Source organism: Neolamprologus multifasciatus, chromosome 10 (assembly GCF_963576455.1).
Source record: "Neolamprologus multifasciatus chromosome 10, fNeoMul1.2, whole genome shotgun sequence".
NCBI lineage: Eukaryota > Metazoa > Chordata > Actinopteri > Cichliformes > Cichlidae > Neolamprologus > Neolamprologus multifasciatus.
In genome coordinates, this window is record NC_140448.1 from 27,308,775 (window position 1) to 27,327,416 (window position 18,642).

The 18,642-nt window shown below is 40.5% G+C and overlaps 1 protein-coding gene across 2 annotated transcripts in view; it reads left to right on the plus strand.

Moving 5' to 3' along the window:
• Positions 1–18,642, plus strand: part of rabep1 (rabaptin, RAB GTPase binding effector protein 1) — a 44,960-nt gene extending 26,318 nt beyond the window's left edge. The window contains exons 12-18 of one of the 2 annotated variants that reach the window (XM_085175881.1): positions 702–800; positions 3,438–3,578; positions 7,185–7,374; positions 11,277–11,332; positions 14,824–14,922; positions 15,304–15,420; positions 17,590–18,642. In XM_085175881.1, the coding sequence (XP_085032007.1) occupies positions 702–800; positions 3,438–3,578; positions 7,185–7,374; positions 11,277–11,332; positions 14,824–14,922; positions 15,304–15,420; positions 17,590–17,691 (804 nt within the window). In that variant the 3' untranslated portion in view covers positions 17,692–18,642. Of the gene's footprint in view, positions 1–701; positions 801–3,437; positions 3,579–7,184; positions 7,375–7,504; positions 8,872–11,276; positions 11,333–14,823; positions 14,923–15,303; positions 15,421–17,589 lie in introns of those variants that run through there. The other variant, XM_085175882.1, reaches the window with a different exon arrangement.

Here is an 18,642-nt window from a genome sequence, read left to right on the forward strand (position 1 = left end):
AGCTTTTAAGTGTTGAGTGGAGCGGATGTGATCGCCCTTCATTGTTAATATCCTCGAACACACTGTTGTTGCTAACTTGCCCACAGATGATGTGTGATAATGGATTCTTTCTTATCTAACGCTGCTGCTCTGCACACCCCAGGGTGCAGCTCAAGCCTCCAGCAAATCAGTTCAACAAACTGTGCAGTCATGCTCTCTGCACACACATATGCACTTTTCAGAGAGTCATGAAGATGCACTGTTTGCCTTCAGTATGAAGGTGTTTTATTGGGTTTACTTCTAAAAACAAATGCAGTTTGTAGGAAAGGCAGTTCTTTTGCAGAAAGTAATGGAGAAATATAATTTTTTTTTTTTGTTCTTTGAGATCTGATTGCATTTGTGCAGCCATCCTGCAGCGTACCTGAGCGCGGCATGTTGCTTCTGTGTTGCCCCAACATGAAACTCGTTATTTTCTTGTTGCAGAATGTGTCACATTGACCACCAACTTAAAAAAAAAAAGTGTGTGAATGCATTTTGTCACTTCTCAAACCAGAAGTTAATTTAGTGCAGCACGAACTAGTGTACTAGTTCCTGAACCTATGATTTCACTATTTCAAGTAATTTGTGCCCTGTGCAGAACTATTGCATGTCTGCGTAACTGTGGCCTGCTTGCTTTTGTCTTATTGATGGGTTGTTGTTTTTTTTGTGCATGTGTGTTGTAGGTATCTGGCCTCATGCAGAGAGTCCAGGAATCAGAAACACTGCTCAGCACACTACAGCAAGCCTTCAGTGACGCTAAGAGGAACACGCAGGAACAGATGGTGAGCAGCATATTCATTTGTGAGCTCTGTATCGCCTGTTCCTGCCAGCTGTGTCTGGATCTTAATATCAGCTCTGGCAAGTCTGCACATATTCAAATAAATGCTCAGATAACAGACTCTGGGTCACTTATTCGACGTGTTGCCAGACTGAATTGCACCTCAGAGGCACTGATGATTGGATTTGCATTTTTCTGCCTCTACAGAAGTAACTTCACTGTTCCTCCCCAACTACAAATATTTGCTGATGTGACAGAGCTTGTGGCTAAAGAATATTTTGCTTCAGTGTCAAAAAGTTGCTCCTGTCTGCAGCAAAAGTGCACAGCTGAAGAAAATGTTATTTGCATTACTAAGTAAAATTAAAGAGTGTTAAGTCAGCACTGAATCCTAAGAAGACCCAATATTTGCCCAATCAAAAACAGTGCTAAGCCCCAAGATATTTGATTTAAAACAGTCAAAAACACAAAAATATTAAGAAATTTTAGTGTTTTTGAAGTACAGCACAACATTTATCAGTTAAACTAACCAGTTAACTACCCAATGGCTTATTTAATAACCAGTTTAATCTTGAATGATTAAGAAATGTCAGCACATGAATATTATGTATTCAAGGTGTTAATTGGTCACAATTGAGCGTGACGTGTTCATTTAAACGTGACATCCAAAAGGTTGGATCAGATATAGGTGACAATCTGCCGCAAGCAGCAACAATTTGGTGGTATTTCACATCTGCTGCACCAGCAGCTTTTATTTGTGTATTTGCAGCATTTGTTTTACTTTACTGCAAACTGTCACAGTGAACTCACAAGACTGAAAAGACTGAAAACAATTACGCTTTTTCCTTTCTGGTTACATTGGTTCTGTGTATTGCTTGCTGGGAAGCTTTTACGGCACTTAGGTAACAAACATGTTGCCGTTGTCTTGATTAACATGATTTAATTTCTGCTCTCTCTGTCAGCTCCACGTGCCGGCGTGTGTGTGTGAGGATGTGCAGGAAACTGAGATGCTGGTGTGACTGTAAATAACAGCAGTGTGGAGAATCCCGGTGAAATTAGCACTTGCAAAGCGTAACGAGCGTAATGAGCTCGTACTGTGGCAAAGCATCCATCTGACCCTCCACAGTTCACAAGAATCGCTGCTCCTCCTACAGCATCGATCAGATTTTAGAGACCTTGATCACCCAAACTGTGCTCAAGATAGAATTAATTGTTGCAAATACAGCCAACCAGTGACAAAAAGCCTTACCACTGTCTCTCTGCATTTCCCACCTTACAATAACAAGTGAATTATGATGGATCCTGGGCCTGTTGTCATTTATTACTGCACTTTATTCTCTCTAATAAAACCCAACTCAATAAATTTACATTATTTGATGTATTTATGGTTGATTTTATTTTATGAAGAATTGCTGAGTCTCAGACTGGTGTCGCTCTAAACATTAAGACTGACTGAGTCCATGTCAGCAGATAAAATTGAATCAGTGCGTCCCTGCTCACAAATAACTAAATCCATTTTATCAAACTGGTATTTCTTAGTATAATATCTTTTAATGAACTGAATCCGGATGTTAATTACGGTCTTGTTAGTTTCTTCTTTCATTGCCCTCATAAACGCACCGTGTGTGGAACGGAGATGACAAGAGACACAAGAAAGTAAAGTGAAATATTGTGCGAGGTGCTGACAGCATGTTATGTTACTATCAGCGCTCTAAAAGCTTCCTGCAAGTGTTACATGAACGTGATGAGAGTGTGAGAGAAAGCATTGTCTCATCCGAGCCCGTCACTCACGTTGATTCACTTTGACCACAGTTTGCAGTTAATTAACAAAAACATACAAAGAAAAAGTGTAGCAGGTGTAAAATATCTCCCCACTGATGTCTTGTTGTTGTTAGCTCTCTGCTCTGTTAGCTCACAGTCAATGATTTCTAGGTCGGGATCAGACGCATATCCGATCCACATATTGGAGCTTTATATTCACAAGTGGAAACCCTGAAAAGTCATTAAATCAGCCGACGTTTTCCCAGATTGCTTTTTTTTTTTTTTTGTAAGTAAATTTGAATAAACATGTAACATCAGTTGTCGTCCCTACCTCCGTATTTGCAGTTGAGATGCAGTTATTTAGTCTTCTATAAAGGAAATTTAAATACATCTGTCATATCAGCTCATGTACAGAGGTTTTGCAAAAAATCTCTGTGTCAATATGTGAAGTGCATTTCTAAACAAGGTACATTTCTTCTCCGAGCTTATTGTCCAAAAGGAAAAGCAGGAAGCACCTGAAACATGAAGCACTCTCAATAATGAATGTGCCTCTGCAAGCCGCATCAGCACAGGCATCAAAGTAACTTGAAAGACTTTGCAAACAGTCTTGTCTTCGACTGATGAGAGGCATCCCCTTTGCTTCTTGTGGCTTTGATGTGCAGAAGTCTTAGTGTCATAAATTAATTTATAGAGCTACACCTAGCTGAATATTAGCTCTGCTGGGAGATTTAGGTGGAGGTGGCTCTAAAAGCAGACACTAGCCTGTGAGTCACTCTTCACATGGGTTCACGGGCTGATGGTTTCATATGGCAGGAGGCGCCAAAAAAAAAAAAAAAAGTGACACATGACGAGATGATTTATTCTTTGTGCTTGTTTGTTTCAGGCGGTGCTGCTGAAGTCCAGGGAGCAGGTGGCAGATGAGCTAAGTCGACTACAGAGAGATAACGAGAGTCTGCAGGGGAAGCACAGGCTGCATTTAGAACTGCAGCAGCAAGAAGACTTCCAAATGCCCACTACTGTTCACGTACGTGAAGCCTCAGCACCATCCATAACACGTCAGTGGTACTTATTGAAATGTGTCTGAAAGGAGGCATCCAAAGACCAGTTTAAAGTCTAGATTTGTAGTTTTGTTTACTCTGAAATTATTCATGGTTATAGCTTTTATGCAGTTCTTTGCACTTGGACAGACTTTAAGTAAAAAACAAACAAACAGTATTTCTCTGGCTCCTAAAACGAGATCACTACCATCACCTACCATCATGAGCTCTGGGTGATGACTGAAAAATGGGGTTGCAGATGCAAGCAGGGGAAATGAGTTTAGTTTGAATGGTGGCTGAACTCTCCCTTAGAGATGAGGTGGGGAGCCGGGCATTCAAGAGGGAATAGAGCCGGATGCCTGGATGCCTCATCGTGAAGTGTTTCGGGCATGTCGTACTGGGAGAGGACCCTGGAGGACAACCCAGCATTTGCTAGAGGATTAGAAGACGAGGCCGGGATGAGGGAAGTCTGCACTTGTGCTTAGATGGAACAACCTTATCACCTGCTCCCATTCGCTGCTGGTTTGCTGAAGACAGTTTCTGTACGGGGAAAAGTATTGGGTTGAAATCTGAAGAGTCCAGATAGCTCAGTGAATGTTAGTTCGACTGCACTTATTAAACCAAAAGACTAAAGAATTAAAACAATCCCCTCCAAAAAAATCATCTTGTAAAAATCTGAGCCTGTCTTCGATAGCCCCATATGCAAGCCTTTCTGTTAAGTGCTTTTAGTGGACGGTGCTAGAGCAGGGCGATATGACCAAAAATATCTATCACGATATAATTTGAAAATTTGCGATAACGATATAACTGATGATATAATTGACACTAGACAAAATACTTTACAACTCCACATCAAAACCCCATCAATGTATTTTCACTTAAACAAGCAGCTGTTTTTTTATGTGCATTAAAGTTATATAAAAATGTAACAGTGCAAATTCATTGCTGACAGTTTAAGCAAAAGGCATTTCCAGTAGAAATTGGCCGACATATCCTCAGCATAACCATGTAGACTATCCACAAAACTTAAAGAGGTTATACACACAATACGGTAATATTATGTTGAAGCACAGTACGTATCACTCCGCGAGACTCCTGCGTAATATAGCCGTAATGCTCCGACAATCCATCAAGCGGTGCGGGTTTGTAGCTTAGCAAAGTCGTACTAAAACATTTGACAGATTTTTGAGCGCCGTGTACGGCATAAAATCGTTTCGAGGTCAGTAAACACAACCAGAATTCATACATAAGGCACACGGGATTATAAGGGGCACTGTCGATTTTCAGAAAAATCAAAGGATTGATTTTAAGTGTGCCGTATTTTCCAAACAACACGGTAATAACGACGGCCCGCTAGCATGCGCTACCAAAAATAGTGCTTTGTTGTGTATCTGACGGACGAAAGCTAAACCAGTTCCACACCACTGAAGTTGCAGCATTTTTACAAACCAATTCTGGTTCATCCGTTTCATTTAACGATCCGCGTTCGCTCTTCTCATTCTGCGTCGCCGCCATGTGCGTATGTAAACCTAGGCACTGCGCATGCGCGTTTTACCCATATTCTATCGCGATATTTCATTTTCCTATCATTGCCCAAAATTACACCGGTATTACCGTGAACGGTATGATATAGCCCAGCCCTAGACGGTGCTTCTTAATACATCAGCAGGCTGGATGCTGCTGCTTGATGTTCAAATCTAAACTTTGTGCCAGGTTTTAAGAAGACAGACTAAGCATTTTCCTTGTATAAAGTTCCTCCACATTTACGCCGGGTTTCTCCAACTTTTAAGTAAATCATCTCCACCCAGCCTGAGCTGGTAAAGAATACAGATGATGCAGGGTTTAAATATAAAAGCACCTTCACAGCCTGCTGCTCTCGGTCAGTAGAGTCAACTGTTCATTTAAAAGCTGTCGCAGCGTGAGCAGCTCTGTCCGCTCTCACGCCACAGACAGCGATAAAAGTGACACAGACTAATCCCTGCAGTGAAGCGCTCGGCTAATTGCTTCAGTGGTAACACCTCTGTGGCTCCACCAGCTCATATTCAGTGATTAACAGCAGTGCTGGTTACTTTGAGCTGATCTGATGAGGTGAAAAAAAAGTCTGCTGCACACATAAATCTATTATACGTCCGTGGGCTGCCCTCCCGCCTCAAACACACATCTCCTCCCACACTGTTACTCTCAGCCTCACGCTGAGTTACTCTTCAGCATTACAAAAGAGAGCGGACTCATGCTTTAGCGGAGGCTGATGATCTTGTGACATTCGCAACATGTTGGTGGTTAAAACGTAATCGTTTAAATCTGCTTTGTGAGAGCCAGAACTCCTCCAGTTATAGTAGGTGTGCATTCTTTTTCAGCTACTGTTGGATACCAGAAATCATGTTAATGTGATGGGCAATTCATTCAGTGGTTTTCCACTTCTAAATGTGCTTCTAAGCATTCATCATGATGCGAGCAGAGGCAGATTTATGCATTCAAAAGCCTCGTGGATATCCATTACTGCAATCGTTAATTTGCAGTAACTACTAGTTGGATTCAGAGTCGCATCGTTTAAATATAAACGTGTCTTATCTTGTAAAAAACCTCCACAATGAGAAACATCTGTGGCACCATCCAGTCAAAAACCATTAACGGAGGGGGGCTGGGAGGAGTGACCCAATAACTGAGTGGTTTTTGAGCGCATACCCCATCAGCGCCACATCAGCTGAGTCTCCTTTTTTGACAACTGGACGTCTAGACCGCTGCTCTGAGTCATTTAACTGCCCGTTCTCTCTCCCAGCTGTCACATAACTTACAAATGTAAACAGTCTTAGACGTCAAGCGATGGCTTATGACCATGTACAGGTATCTGTTTTAATCATTCGTGTGTGCTTGGATAAATTTGTGTTCTCCAGGTGTTGTTTCGGGTACCTGTCAAATGAGAAATATGATCCAAGAAGTTCAGTAATTTCTCAGAAACCAAAACAGGCCACAACAGTTTATAGTACTCCAAAAGAGGTTTATAAAACTTGTCATGGTGAAATAGAGTCCTTTCAAACATAATAACTCAGCAAAGTATGGTAGAAATAGTGTTCGGGTTACAAATTGGCCCCCTGGAGAGTATGCCGCTGTCTGGCTACTACTGAGTAACTCCATATAAGATCAACCAAATATAAAAACAAGTTCCCATCTAACCCAATCAGAATTGGCCCACTTTTTATACACAGTAACTTTAGTTTAAGCGAAGCCATGCAGTTGGATTCCTTCATCCTACGTATATCATGTTTTACATACATAAGAGTGACTGGAATTTTATTTTTTCCAGCATTTTAAGCTCTCGTAACTTAATTTATACAGACAATAGCCATATTTAATATAAAGGCCGAATCAATATTGCAGACTGTATATATATTATATTTTTAACAGCAAACTGCACTAATTTAATGTCTGTGACATGACTGGAAGTACGTACTGGTACCCTGGATATTTAAGGTTTTCTGATCATTTCCTGCAGAACAGTCGCATCACATCAGAAGAAAATGTTGTGTATACGACGGAGGTGACGGGGATGTCCACATTGGCGGTTGTAAAGTTATTCGTTGATTCTTCTTCAGGAGCTCCAGGGCCTGGTGCTGCGGTTGCGCGAGGACATGGTGGCGTTACGGACGTCGGCCGATCACATGGAGGAGAAGCTGAAGGCTGAGATCTTATTTCTGAAGGAGCAGATCCAGGCGGAGCAGTGCCTGAAGGAGAACCTGGAGGACACTCTGCAGCTGGAGATCGAGGGATGTAAGGAGGAAATAGGTGAGACTCTGAACGATCAACTTGTGTTTAAATCATTGATCAGCTATAGGGTGTGTATTTGTGTTTTAACTGCGACCTTTTTAAACGATCTTCCGTTTCTGCTTTTTGTTTTTCCCCATTTGTCATTCAGACATCCTGGAAGGTATGATCAGCAGTTTGAACAAGCTCACTTTAGCTGCCTGCATGTGTGTGCATTGATGACTTAGTTGGCAGACTAATGATGCAGTCAGCATTCAACATGATGCTTTCCCCTCACGTGTTTTTAATGTAGTTTTCACAGGCCTAGAGACCAGTTAGCCTCTTTGTAGCAACCTCCAGTCCCCCGACTGGTTGGCAAGTGGTTGATATAGGTTGGTGATTGTGCTGGGTGGTGTACCAAAAAAACTTAGAACGGAAAACATCCACCTTCACGTAAAAGTTGTGCCTGACCAAACAAAACATTTAAGAAGATGCAGCTTTTATTTTGAAGGCAAAATAAAGGTTTGCGTCACACTTCTCACAATTTCACCACCGCTTGACAAGTAGTTTGCAAAGGTTTGCAGACAAGTCTGCATTTTATTCTATGCAAACTCCTTGTCACCACAACCAAAGCATTTGCAAGGAGGTTTTTGGTGGAGCACCATGCACGGTAGACGTGCATGTCCTATAGCAACTGCCAACAACCTCCTGCAACCACTTGCAACTGGTCTGAGGATACTAATTTTTCCCTTGTGATTTATGGTTGGTAGATGGTTGCTGACAGGTCTGCAGGCCCGTGTGACTGATCTGTTTTGTTAAGCTATTTGAAAAATGTACCTTGCTGTGTGTTGTCCTTGCGCACCGCCTAGTTTACTGAAACTAGGATGTCTAACCTTCAAGTGTTGTGCAACAAGTTCAATAATCTAGAAGGAATTTAAGTCAATTCAAAAGTCCCACAGGCTGTTTTGGCATTCAATTAAAAAAGTAACAAAAAACATCCAAAACAAACAAAAATCAAATCGTTCACTCAACTCTGGAAGTGTTCATTTAACATTCAGTCATAGTAAAAAACCAAAAACAACAGGTATTCAATAAATAAAACCAGTAATTAAACTTAAGCTTCACTAGCCTAGTGTTAAATGGTAAATGGCCTGTATTTGTATAGCGCTTTACTAGTCCCCCCTAGGGACCCCAAAGCGCTTTACACACCCAGTCATCCACCCATTCACACACTGGTGGAGGCAAGCTACAGTTGTAGCCACAGCTGCCCTGGGGCAGACTGACAGAAGCGAGGCTGCCATATCGCGCCATGCAGCTTTTATTTTGAAGGCAAAATAAAGGTTTGCCTTCAAAAAAAAATCCTGAAATAAACTTGCAGTGAGGAAACAAAAAACAACAGTAAAATAAAAATGTACGACCATTTTTCCATGTTCATGTCTGTCAAGAGCAAGACAGGAAAGCAAAGGGAAAAAAAGTATTTTCTAGGAATGATTGTGATGGTCGATGCTTGGCAGTATGACAACATTTACAACTCACACATTGTGTGAGTTTACGGTGCTTCGACTGCGCGACTGCGGCTCCGCATTTTCATTAATTATAATAAACAAACAAAGTAACCGATTCACCATCAAGTGGAGGCACAACGCTGAATGAATCGGCCGGGTTATTTCACACTGTCAAGCAATATGGCGTCAGTAATTAGTCAACAAGTACGCCAACCACAGAGACAGCAGCAGCGGTGACGCAGGGAAGATGCAGCAGATTGACCCGGAAGTTATGCAAAGTTCATTCCCGCCACAATAAATGGATTTCAGAAAGTGGGGTCGGATGTTACCTTGGTTACACTTAACGCCCACTCACATCTTGTGTCAGTTGATCTCAACAAGTCACATAACAGGGTGAGGCAAGATCTCACAATGGTTTCACCCGAAACCTCTGCTGATAATGCCCCACTCCCTGTTTTTTCCCACACCTTGGCTCATGTGATGAGGCACATGATAAGTCAGCGACCCTCTCAAGGGACGACTCCCACTAGGGCTGAAGTGGTGAGACAGGTTTGTTGTGTTTCCACCTTTCAAGAGAAACCATTTTCTTCTTACAAAAACCGTTCACAGAGATAAAGCGGCTCACTTTGGGAGTCACCGTTGGGAGCTGAGGGGCTCTTCTCCCTCTCAGATGTGTCTGTGCTTGTTTTGTTGTTGCGCTAGGGAATGTAAACTCCTTGTGTTGCTATATCTTTCATTTTACAAGATAACCTATTAGAAGTTATACATGTTATCATAAATGGGATTTCTACTTGCAGCCATAGCATTGTGATGATTTGCAGTGAGTCATAACTAACAGACCTTGAGCAAAGAGGAGAGTTATCATGAGGTACGTGCTGTGACAGGCTGTGGACAAACCTGCTGCTTTTCCTTCCATTCCATTCCATTCCATTCCTTCCTTTCCATTTTCCATTTAATTTCGTAATACTTTACTGTGTATGCAGTTTCATTGAATACCGCCCTTTTAAACCAGCCAACTACAGGATAAATATCTGGTGGAGCTGTCTGCACAAACTCCGGTTTCCATAAAGAGTGTATAAAGTCATGGCATTCGAATATTTTAGAATATCTCTCATAGATGAAGGAAACAGTGCAGGAATGATAAGCACATTAAAAAAAGCAATCATTTATGAATGTAACGGGGTCATAAATACATTTTTATGCATCATCTCTCTCGTTTCAAAAAAGTAAAATACTGTATTTTCTGCACTAAAATGCGCACTCAAAATCCTTTAATTTTCTCAAAAATCAACAGTGCACCTTATAATCCTGTGGGCCTTATTTATAAATTCTGGTTGTGTTTACTGACCTCAAACCGATTTTATGTGGTACACGGCGCTCAAAAATCTGTAGGGTTACCAAAGTTGGGCTAGCTGTATATAATGATGTGCTACATGACCGCTAGTGACACAGCTATGCTAGCATAACATAAACAGTGAAGCTGGAGGATGAACGCTAACTTTTTTCCACTCGATAAAAGTTAACGTGAGGGTTCCTGATGGTTAGAGACAAATGCAATCACATGACAGGATGCTGTAAACGGACCAAACTTCAGTCAGGAGAACAACTGAGATAATCGATCTACAATACGAGGTTAGTCATTAATGTACTGCAACAACATGGGAATAGAGCAGCTGCGAGAGAATTCAACGTTAATGAATCAATGGTACAGAAGTGGAGGAAACAAGAATAAGTTGAGTAAAGTTTGACTTATCTGACTGTTTTGTTTTGCTTAATATGCCTTATAATCTGGTGCACTTATGGTCTGAAAAATACGGTACATTTATATGACAGTGTGTTTTAATGGATCCTTTATCCCTTGTCATGCTTAACTTCAGAGGTTAAGGAGATATTTAACATTAATTTAATGCTTTAGAGCAAGAGACCCAGTAATATTCATGTTATTTTGTTTGCATTAACAGCTGGTTCATGTACACATTATGAAAGGGCTCATCGTTAATTCATTTTCTGATGACTGATAAAACTAAATGTCCTGTTTTAGTTGTAAAACCGAACTGTTTGCGTTGCGCTGCTTTAGACTTCTCTCTCTAGGAGATTTTGACTGAAGAAAGTACACACTCTTTAAAACGTACCAGGAGGTTTATCTCTATTTAAACACAGTGTTTCCCCTTGATGGATGATTTTTGGTGCCGGTTCTGTTGTCAGTGGCCAGTGAGTCAGTGTAGTCATTAACAGCTGGAGTGTTTCATGCTTGTGCTCTTTGTTTCTTTTAGTTGTGCGCTCATTTGAGCTCAACACACACTGCAGCTCCGGGCAAAGCAGCTTTGTTGCATTATTCATAACTTTCAGGGGATCTCGTAATAATTCCTGAGAGAATATCCGGGCTTTGAGATTCAGATGAGCGCCGTGTGATCCTCTAATGATGTCTTCTTCCCACAGCGTCTTTCTCCAGTTTGAAGACGGAGCTGGAGCGAATAAAAGCGGAGAAGGAACAGGTACGTCTTCTGTGAAATTGTCATGCAGTGAAGGAAAAAGATTTGGATAATGTGCTTCAAATAATGCTAAAAATCAAAATACTAATGTAGATGTGGGAGAAATGCACAGGTTTTTATTTTTTTCATGTACCTGCAACTCTTTTAATCTAACCTGTGTTGGACAGAGAAGGTCGTTCTCCTCATCCTGATAAATAAATCTGCACTGATCAATACTTGGATCAAATGACTATGATATAGAAGGGCCGCCAGCCTCCTCGCTGTGACTCATACTCACCAAACTCAACGTTATTTCCAGTTTTACTGGAGTAACTTGTGTAGTGAAAAAACTGTGAGAAACTCTCTTTTAACTGACCTTTCTGTTTGAGATACTCAAACAGGAAGTAAACACAAGGGGAGCTATTAATGAGGATTGTAAGTTACAAAAACGTAAAGAAACATTTGGTCAGGCTTCTTTTAAATAAAAATATTACCTGATTTTAACATTTTTAATGCAAAAGCAAAATTATGACTTAAAGAAAAGCAAATCTGTGATCTCTGAAATGTCTTTTCTGTCATTCTTAATGGTTTTTCTTAAATGTTTCTATTTATTTGTAGTCGTTGCTGTTACTGTTATTATTTATTATTATTGCTGTCACTGTTTTCGTTGTTAAGGTCTTCTAACTCTAACCAAGGTCAAGGTTGCAAATTAGATGTTGCAAAGTACATAGTACTTCTAGTATCAGTTGCATTTTGTTTAACTGCAGCGATGTATCATCACTGTTGTATAAACAAATAAAAAATAGAAATGTATAAAATAGGTATTTAGTGGTTTTACACTATGAAGTCATTCAGCCTGGGTGCTGTGACCAAGAAGGATTAGCAGAGACGAACGTTGCCTTCAGATTCTGTAGATAACGCGGATTCTGCAGCGCGGCGTGCAGACTGAGGGATTAAAATTAATGCCTTAGTTTACTGCAGTTAACCAATCTGAGCAAACGTTAGCTGAATTTTTTGCATTTTGTCACTCATTTGAGTGCTTCAGACATCGCTAACTGCAGGTTTGCTCAAACTTATAAACAGCACATTGGCATAACGACTGAAACTGGTACAGTTTCCTAACAATAGGGTGCTAAATGTCATGACCATCGATCACTGGCCATGAATATCGTTTCACTGAGAGTTGTAAGCGTTGTAAGATGGTGATATGTGTACCCCTACATCCATCCTTGGTTGAGAGATGGTCTTTCCCTTTTCTTCTTCTTTCTCATTTCTTTGTATTTTGCTTCCATGGAGACGTCCATTGAATTATTTTTCAAAGGGTTTTGCACAATCGTTTTTTGGGCTTTCTGAAGGTTTTTCAAAAATTTTTGTTGGATATTAGCTGCTTTTTCACCCACGTTTTATCCTGTCCTTGCACCTGATCATTTTCAAAGGAATGATTTGATTCATTAAAAAATCAAATCAAAAAAGTAGAAAAAATTTAATTAAAACTAAATCAACGGATGAATGAGTGTTGTGTATACAGAAAACTTCACAAAGATCCAGTTTTACTCTGTGTTCAAGCATTTTGTTGCAAGGAGCTTTTCACAAATTTGTTTCCATTTCATATTTTCTTTGAAAAATGCCAAAGATAACAGTTTGACAGGCATAAAATGGTACTTTTTGTAAACTTGGCATATCTCAGGATTGTCTGCAGTGTGTGTAGGAAAGTGGACAAATGGAGCACAAGAGAGGAGGTGACGGGCCAACAAAACAACCTCCACAGCATGTGTTATATCTGAAAGTCATATCCAAATCCAGCAAAGACCTTAACACAGGACCTGAGATGCATTTGAGACAGGAATACTAAATTACACAAGAACTGGACTAAGAATCAGTGACGAGGTTTTATATGCAGTAAGTTTCTGTGGCCACTCTAAAAAAAGATGGAGGCTCTTGCATAGAAAAAAAGGAAGACAACATTCGAAGAAGAGCTTTAAATGTCCTTCAAGAAGCCTGAAGAAAGATACCCGAAGACTAGAAAGAAATTAAGAGAGTTGAAGCTATGTTGAAGAATAATGGTGGTCGCACCAAGTATTGACTTTGAAGCTATCAGAAAGTTAGAATGTCCCTTATGTACTTATTTACTGTATTTACATGGTATGTTTGCACCATTTTCTCGTTTTCCCAGCAAACTATAAAGAAATAAGGGGTGGCTCAAGACTTTTGGACATCACTGTATATCAAAAGAAAATACTTTACAGTAATTCATATTTCAAAAGATTTCCAGATGGTGAGGATCGGCTTTGACCGATTAGTCCACACAGATCGTACACAGGGGGGAAACCCTGCAGATATGGTCTATAACAGGGGTGGGAAATTCCAGGCCTCGAGGGCCGGTGTCCTGCAGGTTTTAGATCTCACCTTGGGTCAACACACCTGAATCACATGATTAGTTCGTTGCCAGGCCTCTGGAGAACTTCAGGACATGTTTAGGAGGTATTTAGCCATTTGAATCAGCTGTGTTGGTTCAAGGACACATCTAAAACCTGCAGGGACACCGGCCCTCGAGGCCTGGAGTTGCCCACCCCTGGTCTATAATCTTGCAAATGGGGTGACACAACAAAGAGAAGTTAGCAACAAACTGGTGTTGTTTTCCCCGTGAGACAAAACAAACATAGCTCAGAAATAACACACACAGTCGGAAGATAAATATTTGTTTTGGGTCCGTTTTTAAGAAGGAGCGCTTCCTGTAATAAGATTGCTTCCAGGAATTGTTGTTTGAACTGTTGTTTGAGTTGCTCTTTCCAAGAGAAACACATATTCTCAAACATCAAAGAAGCACTCTCTTAAAAAGAAAAGAAAAAAGGCTTTTTTCTCCAGGCACAGTCATGTTTAAATCAAAAAATCTGCACAGCAGCTCTTTTCTACCAATGTTAGGCCAATAGAAATCCCCTAAAGCAGGGGTGGGGGAACTCCAGGCCTCAAGGACCAGTGTCCTGCAGGTTTTAGATCTCACCCTGAGTCAACACACCTGAATCAAATGATTAGTTCATTACCAGGCCTCTGGAGAACTTCAATACATGTTGAGGAGGTAATTTAGCCATTTAAATCAGCTGTGTTGGATCAAGGAAACAGCTAAAACCTGCAGGACACCGGCCCTTGAGGCCTGGAGTTCCCCACGCCTGCCCTAAAGAGACCAAAAAAGCCTCAACACATAAAACCGCTAATCTACACACTGAGACACTCAAGTCCTGTAGGTGGCACATTATTTTGCATTTATTGAAATAAATAAATACAGATTAATAGAGAAATTATCATTTGTTCAGTCATTGCAATGTTTGCACATGTAGGACTTTTTTGAGATAAAGAGCTATAAAGTTCACGTACTTGCAGTGCTGATATGATCAGATGTCGTTGAAACCTTATTATTAATTTTACCACTGCTCATAGAATCTGCCTTGATCTTTTATCAACATCTCTGCATCTCATTTATTTGTCGACTGATTATTTGCGTTACATCGTTTTTGTAGCTGGAGAGCAGTTTGGCGGAGAAGACTGAGACACTGAGGAGCCTCCAGGGCCTGAGGATCAGCCTGGAGCAGCAGCTCAAAGAGCTCACCACTGCAAAGGTCCGTGTTTGGCACGCACATTTATCCGCTGATCCACCACAACCACCCCTGTCCAAAAAGTCACTTTAACTCGATCAGTAACATCATCATCGTCATCTAACCCGGCTGTTGTGGGATTTTATACAGTTTATCAGGATCTGACAGATTATGCAGCATCTGATCCACCGAGCAGCTCATATTTCAGTAAAATCCCACCTCGTGTCACGACAGCAGTTTACTGACAGCTTTATGAGACCCAGTCTGTTTGATATAAAATAAAGCACCCATAAAATTATTCAGCAGATGTGTTTTGTGACGTTTCTGTTTCACTTTAGCATTTTATTTTAAATACTGAGACTGTGTAGCTTTTCTGAACAAACCTGTGTGCGCATGTCCTTGTAGAGTGCACTTGAAAGTCAAGTCCTCGACGACAAAGACAAAGCCCAGCGGCTGCAGACCGAGCTGGATGTCAGCGAGCAGGTTCAGAAGGACTTTGTGAAACTTTCTCAGACCCTTCAGGTAAGCAGCGACTTTCTGTTTAACCTCCACCAGGTCAACAACGAGCCAGTTGTTCGGCTTACATTCAACCAAACAGAAGAACCGTGAAGCCAAAAGTTTCTGTTTATTTGTTGACTTCAGGTTCTTTGTTTGTGCATATAAATAACATCTGTAAACTTCTGACCACAACTTTATTTATATGTATTGGAAGCTTCTCAGTCGACTATAACAGGTAAAAATCAGAGGAGAAATATATGGAACGCGTCTTAAAAACAAAAACACAGAAATAAAACACAACACGCCAGTAAATATACCAAACCATTATGAAAATGTTTCACAAACAGTGAATACTGTCTTTAATTTTAATGCAGGATGTTTAGATTTTATTTGAAAATATTGTAGTTAAGAAGTTTACCCAATTTACATCTAATTTTTTTTACCAGCAAATATTCTGACAATCTTCAGAGCCCCCAAAAGGTCATAACGGGGAATGTTTTCATGGTTGTTGCAGTCCCCTCCTTCTGTGTTTTACCTCATGCATACAGTTGGTGGGTTTATACACTACCTGCCTGAAATGTAGCTTGGTGTGAATCTGTGGTGTTCTGAACGTGTGTTTCTGCTGAGTAAACTGTGGTTTGTCTGTAGCACATGTATTACAAACACACCACAGGACCTCATGAGCGCAGTAGCTTCAGTACAGCTTCTGATGCTGCATGTAGTCGGCGTGTCACAGCCCGAGTCATGACAAACAAAGCAGCCACAGCGGCGGGGACAGCTGTCATCATCTGGCTGCAGTCACAATCAGATCTGCAGTCAGTCCCAGCTGTGGTCAGCCACAGAGCTCGAGAGTTAGCTGCTCGACGTATCTCTCTAAACACAGCGGTGCAGGCTTGAGCCGGTGCAGCCACAACTGAGGGAGCAGTGACTGTAGCTGTGGTCGTAACCAGCGGTCTATTGCACGCTACAAGACACTGCAGTATTACAACTGTAACACCGCTGTAAATATTCCAAATGCTTGCCTTCCAGCTGTTGTCGCAGGCCAGATGCTGAGTGAGTTATTAAAGTAGCACAACATTTAAAAGAAGCATGTTTAAGGGCGTTACAGGAGGGATGGAAAAACTAAAAGTAAAAATAAATAAAACACATGCAGGGCAAAGCTTTAGATGGCCGAGGTGTAAAACCATAAAATGACTTTGCATTATGAAGAAGAAGGGACACAGCTGCTTTTAACCGGGTTTTAAGATTACATGCAAAGAAATGGAAAGAGTCACTGTGTCATATAATTAACCCTCAAGCAACCGAGCTGTTTTAGTCATTTTTTTTATCATTTTTATTTAAAAAAAACAAACACAAGCTCCAGTCACAGTCTTCATCTGTTAGTTTTAACAATGCAAATATTTTTTGTTTCAGTAAAACTAAGAGGGAAAAAAAAATGATTTATTGACGTCACTGTCAATTTAACAGCAAACTATAGAAGAACTGGTGACTTTGTAACACTTTGGACAACACATTACTCAAAGACACAAAATATTGAGTTTACTCAAACATACACTCACCAGCTACTTTACTCTTCTTTTGATTTTATTTGTCAGTTACATTTTAAAGGCTTAAAATGAGTTTTTTAATCTTTAATAAACACATTATTTCACATTAGCTGTGGTTCATGTTTAAAAATGACAACTTGCAGCACTTCTGTAGGCCTCAGTGCAAGTCTACCTTAGACCATTTCTCTCTCCCCTCTGTCCTGTCTGCTGCGTCCTCTGTCCTGTCCAATAAAAGGATGTAACTAAATACATCAAGCTCCACCACAAAGGGATTACTTGTGCATAAATGATCCACGCCAAAGACCTTCACGGAATTGCATTAATTTATGTTCTGAGATCTGAGAGGCTATGCAAGGTACTAACCCTTATAAAATAAACACATGAATCATTTATATGTGAATAAAGGGTCACAAGACTAATAAACCTTGTACAAAAATAACATATAATAAAGAAAACAAAATTAAAAAGTACTAAAATTAGAAAGAAGAAAGAAATGAAGAGGGGGATATTTTTTTTTAAAAAGTAACTTTTCTGCATTTTTTTATGTGTAAAACTCCCTTCAGATGATATTTGATTATTAAAGCATTAAAGTACTGTGTGAGAAATCCTCCCGTGTGAATTAATCGCCGTTTGTCCGTGTCCTCAGGTACAGCTGGAGCGGATACGACAGGCGGACTCCTTGGATCGAATCAAAGTAATCCTCAATGACACCAACTTGACTGACATCAATCAGCTTCCAGACACATGATACCACTGAAGGACAACTGCCTTCACTTTCATTTCCCCTTCTTTCTATTTCACCGACCCAGTAACATATTACCCGGCCCTTCCTCTTCCTCCTCCTCCTCCTCCTCCCCCATAACCACCTCGGAAGAGTTTGGAGGGACATGGACAGACGTGGCATGAGGAGCTCATGGCCTTTTGTGTACATTAGAAGTCTCTGAACACACCACACATAGAATAATGAAGAAGAACACTACTAAAAAAATAAAATGTAAATAACTAAATGTGGACGGAGGGAGCGGGCGGAGGTGCTTCTCCCTGTGGGTTCTGTCTGTCTCGTTTCTACTGTAGATACGACTGTCTGTATTAGCTCGACCAAAAAAAGGTTTGTCGTCCTCTGAAGCACTTTTCATCTGCGACTTCTCTTTCCGGGTAAATAGAAAATAATTGGATGCATAAATTTTCCTCCGTCTGTTCTCAAAGCTTCCTTTCTCCTCTTGCTTGTGCTTTCCGTGTTTTGTTTTGGGTTGTTTTTTTTTTTCCTTTTTCCTCCAGTTTTCTTGCTCTTTTTTTCTCTTTGTGACATTTCCACCCTCTTCTGGTCATTTTTAGCTCTGTGACAGCAGCACGATGAAGGATGGAAAATACTTGCACATAATTTAACTGGGATAAGAAAATAAGGAACGTAACAAAATGCGAGCAATACCCTTCATGTCTTCAGCATCCTCTCCTGTGTTTTTGCTCTGTTTGTTGCTCTTTAGTCTCTGACAGAAACCTTTTTTTTTCTTTTTTAAAGCTGCAGAAATACAGTGAAGAAACATTAGTCACGTTCAAACTTGTGTTTTGTTTCTCAACATGTTTAAAAAAAATTAAAAAGAAGAAACACTAGTTAATCCAGGTCATGTCAGGTAAACGGATGTTTAGGTGATGAGGGAAATTACAGAATTAAAACGGCAAAGTAATGGCTTTTAACACA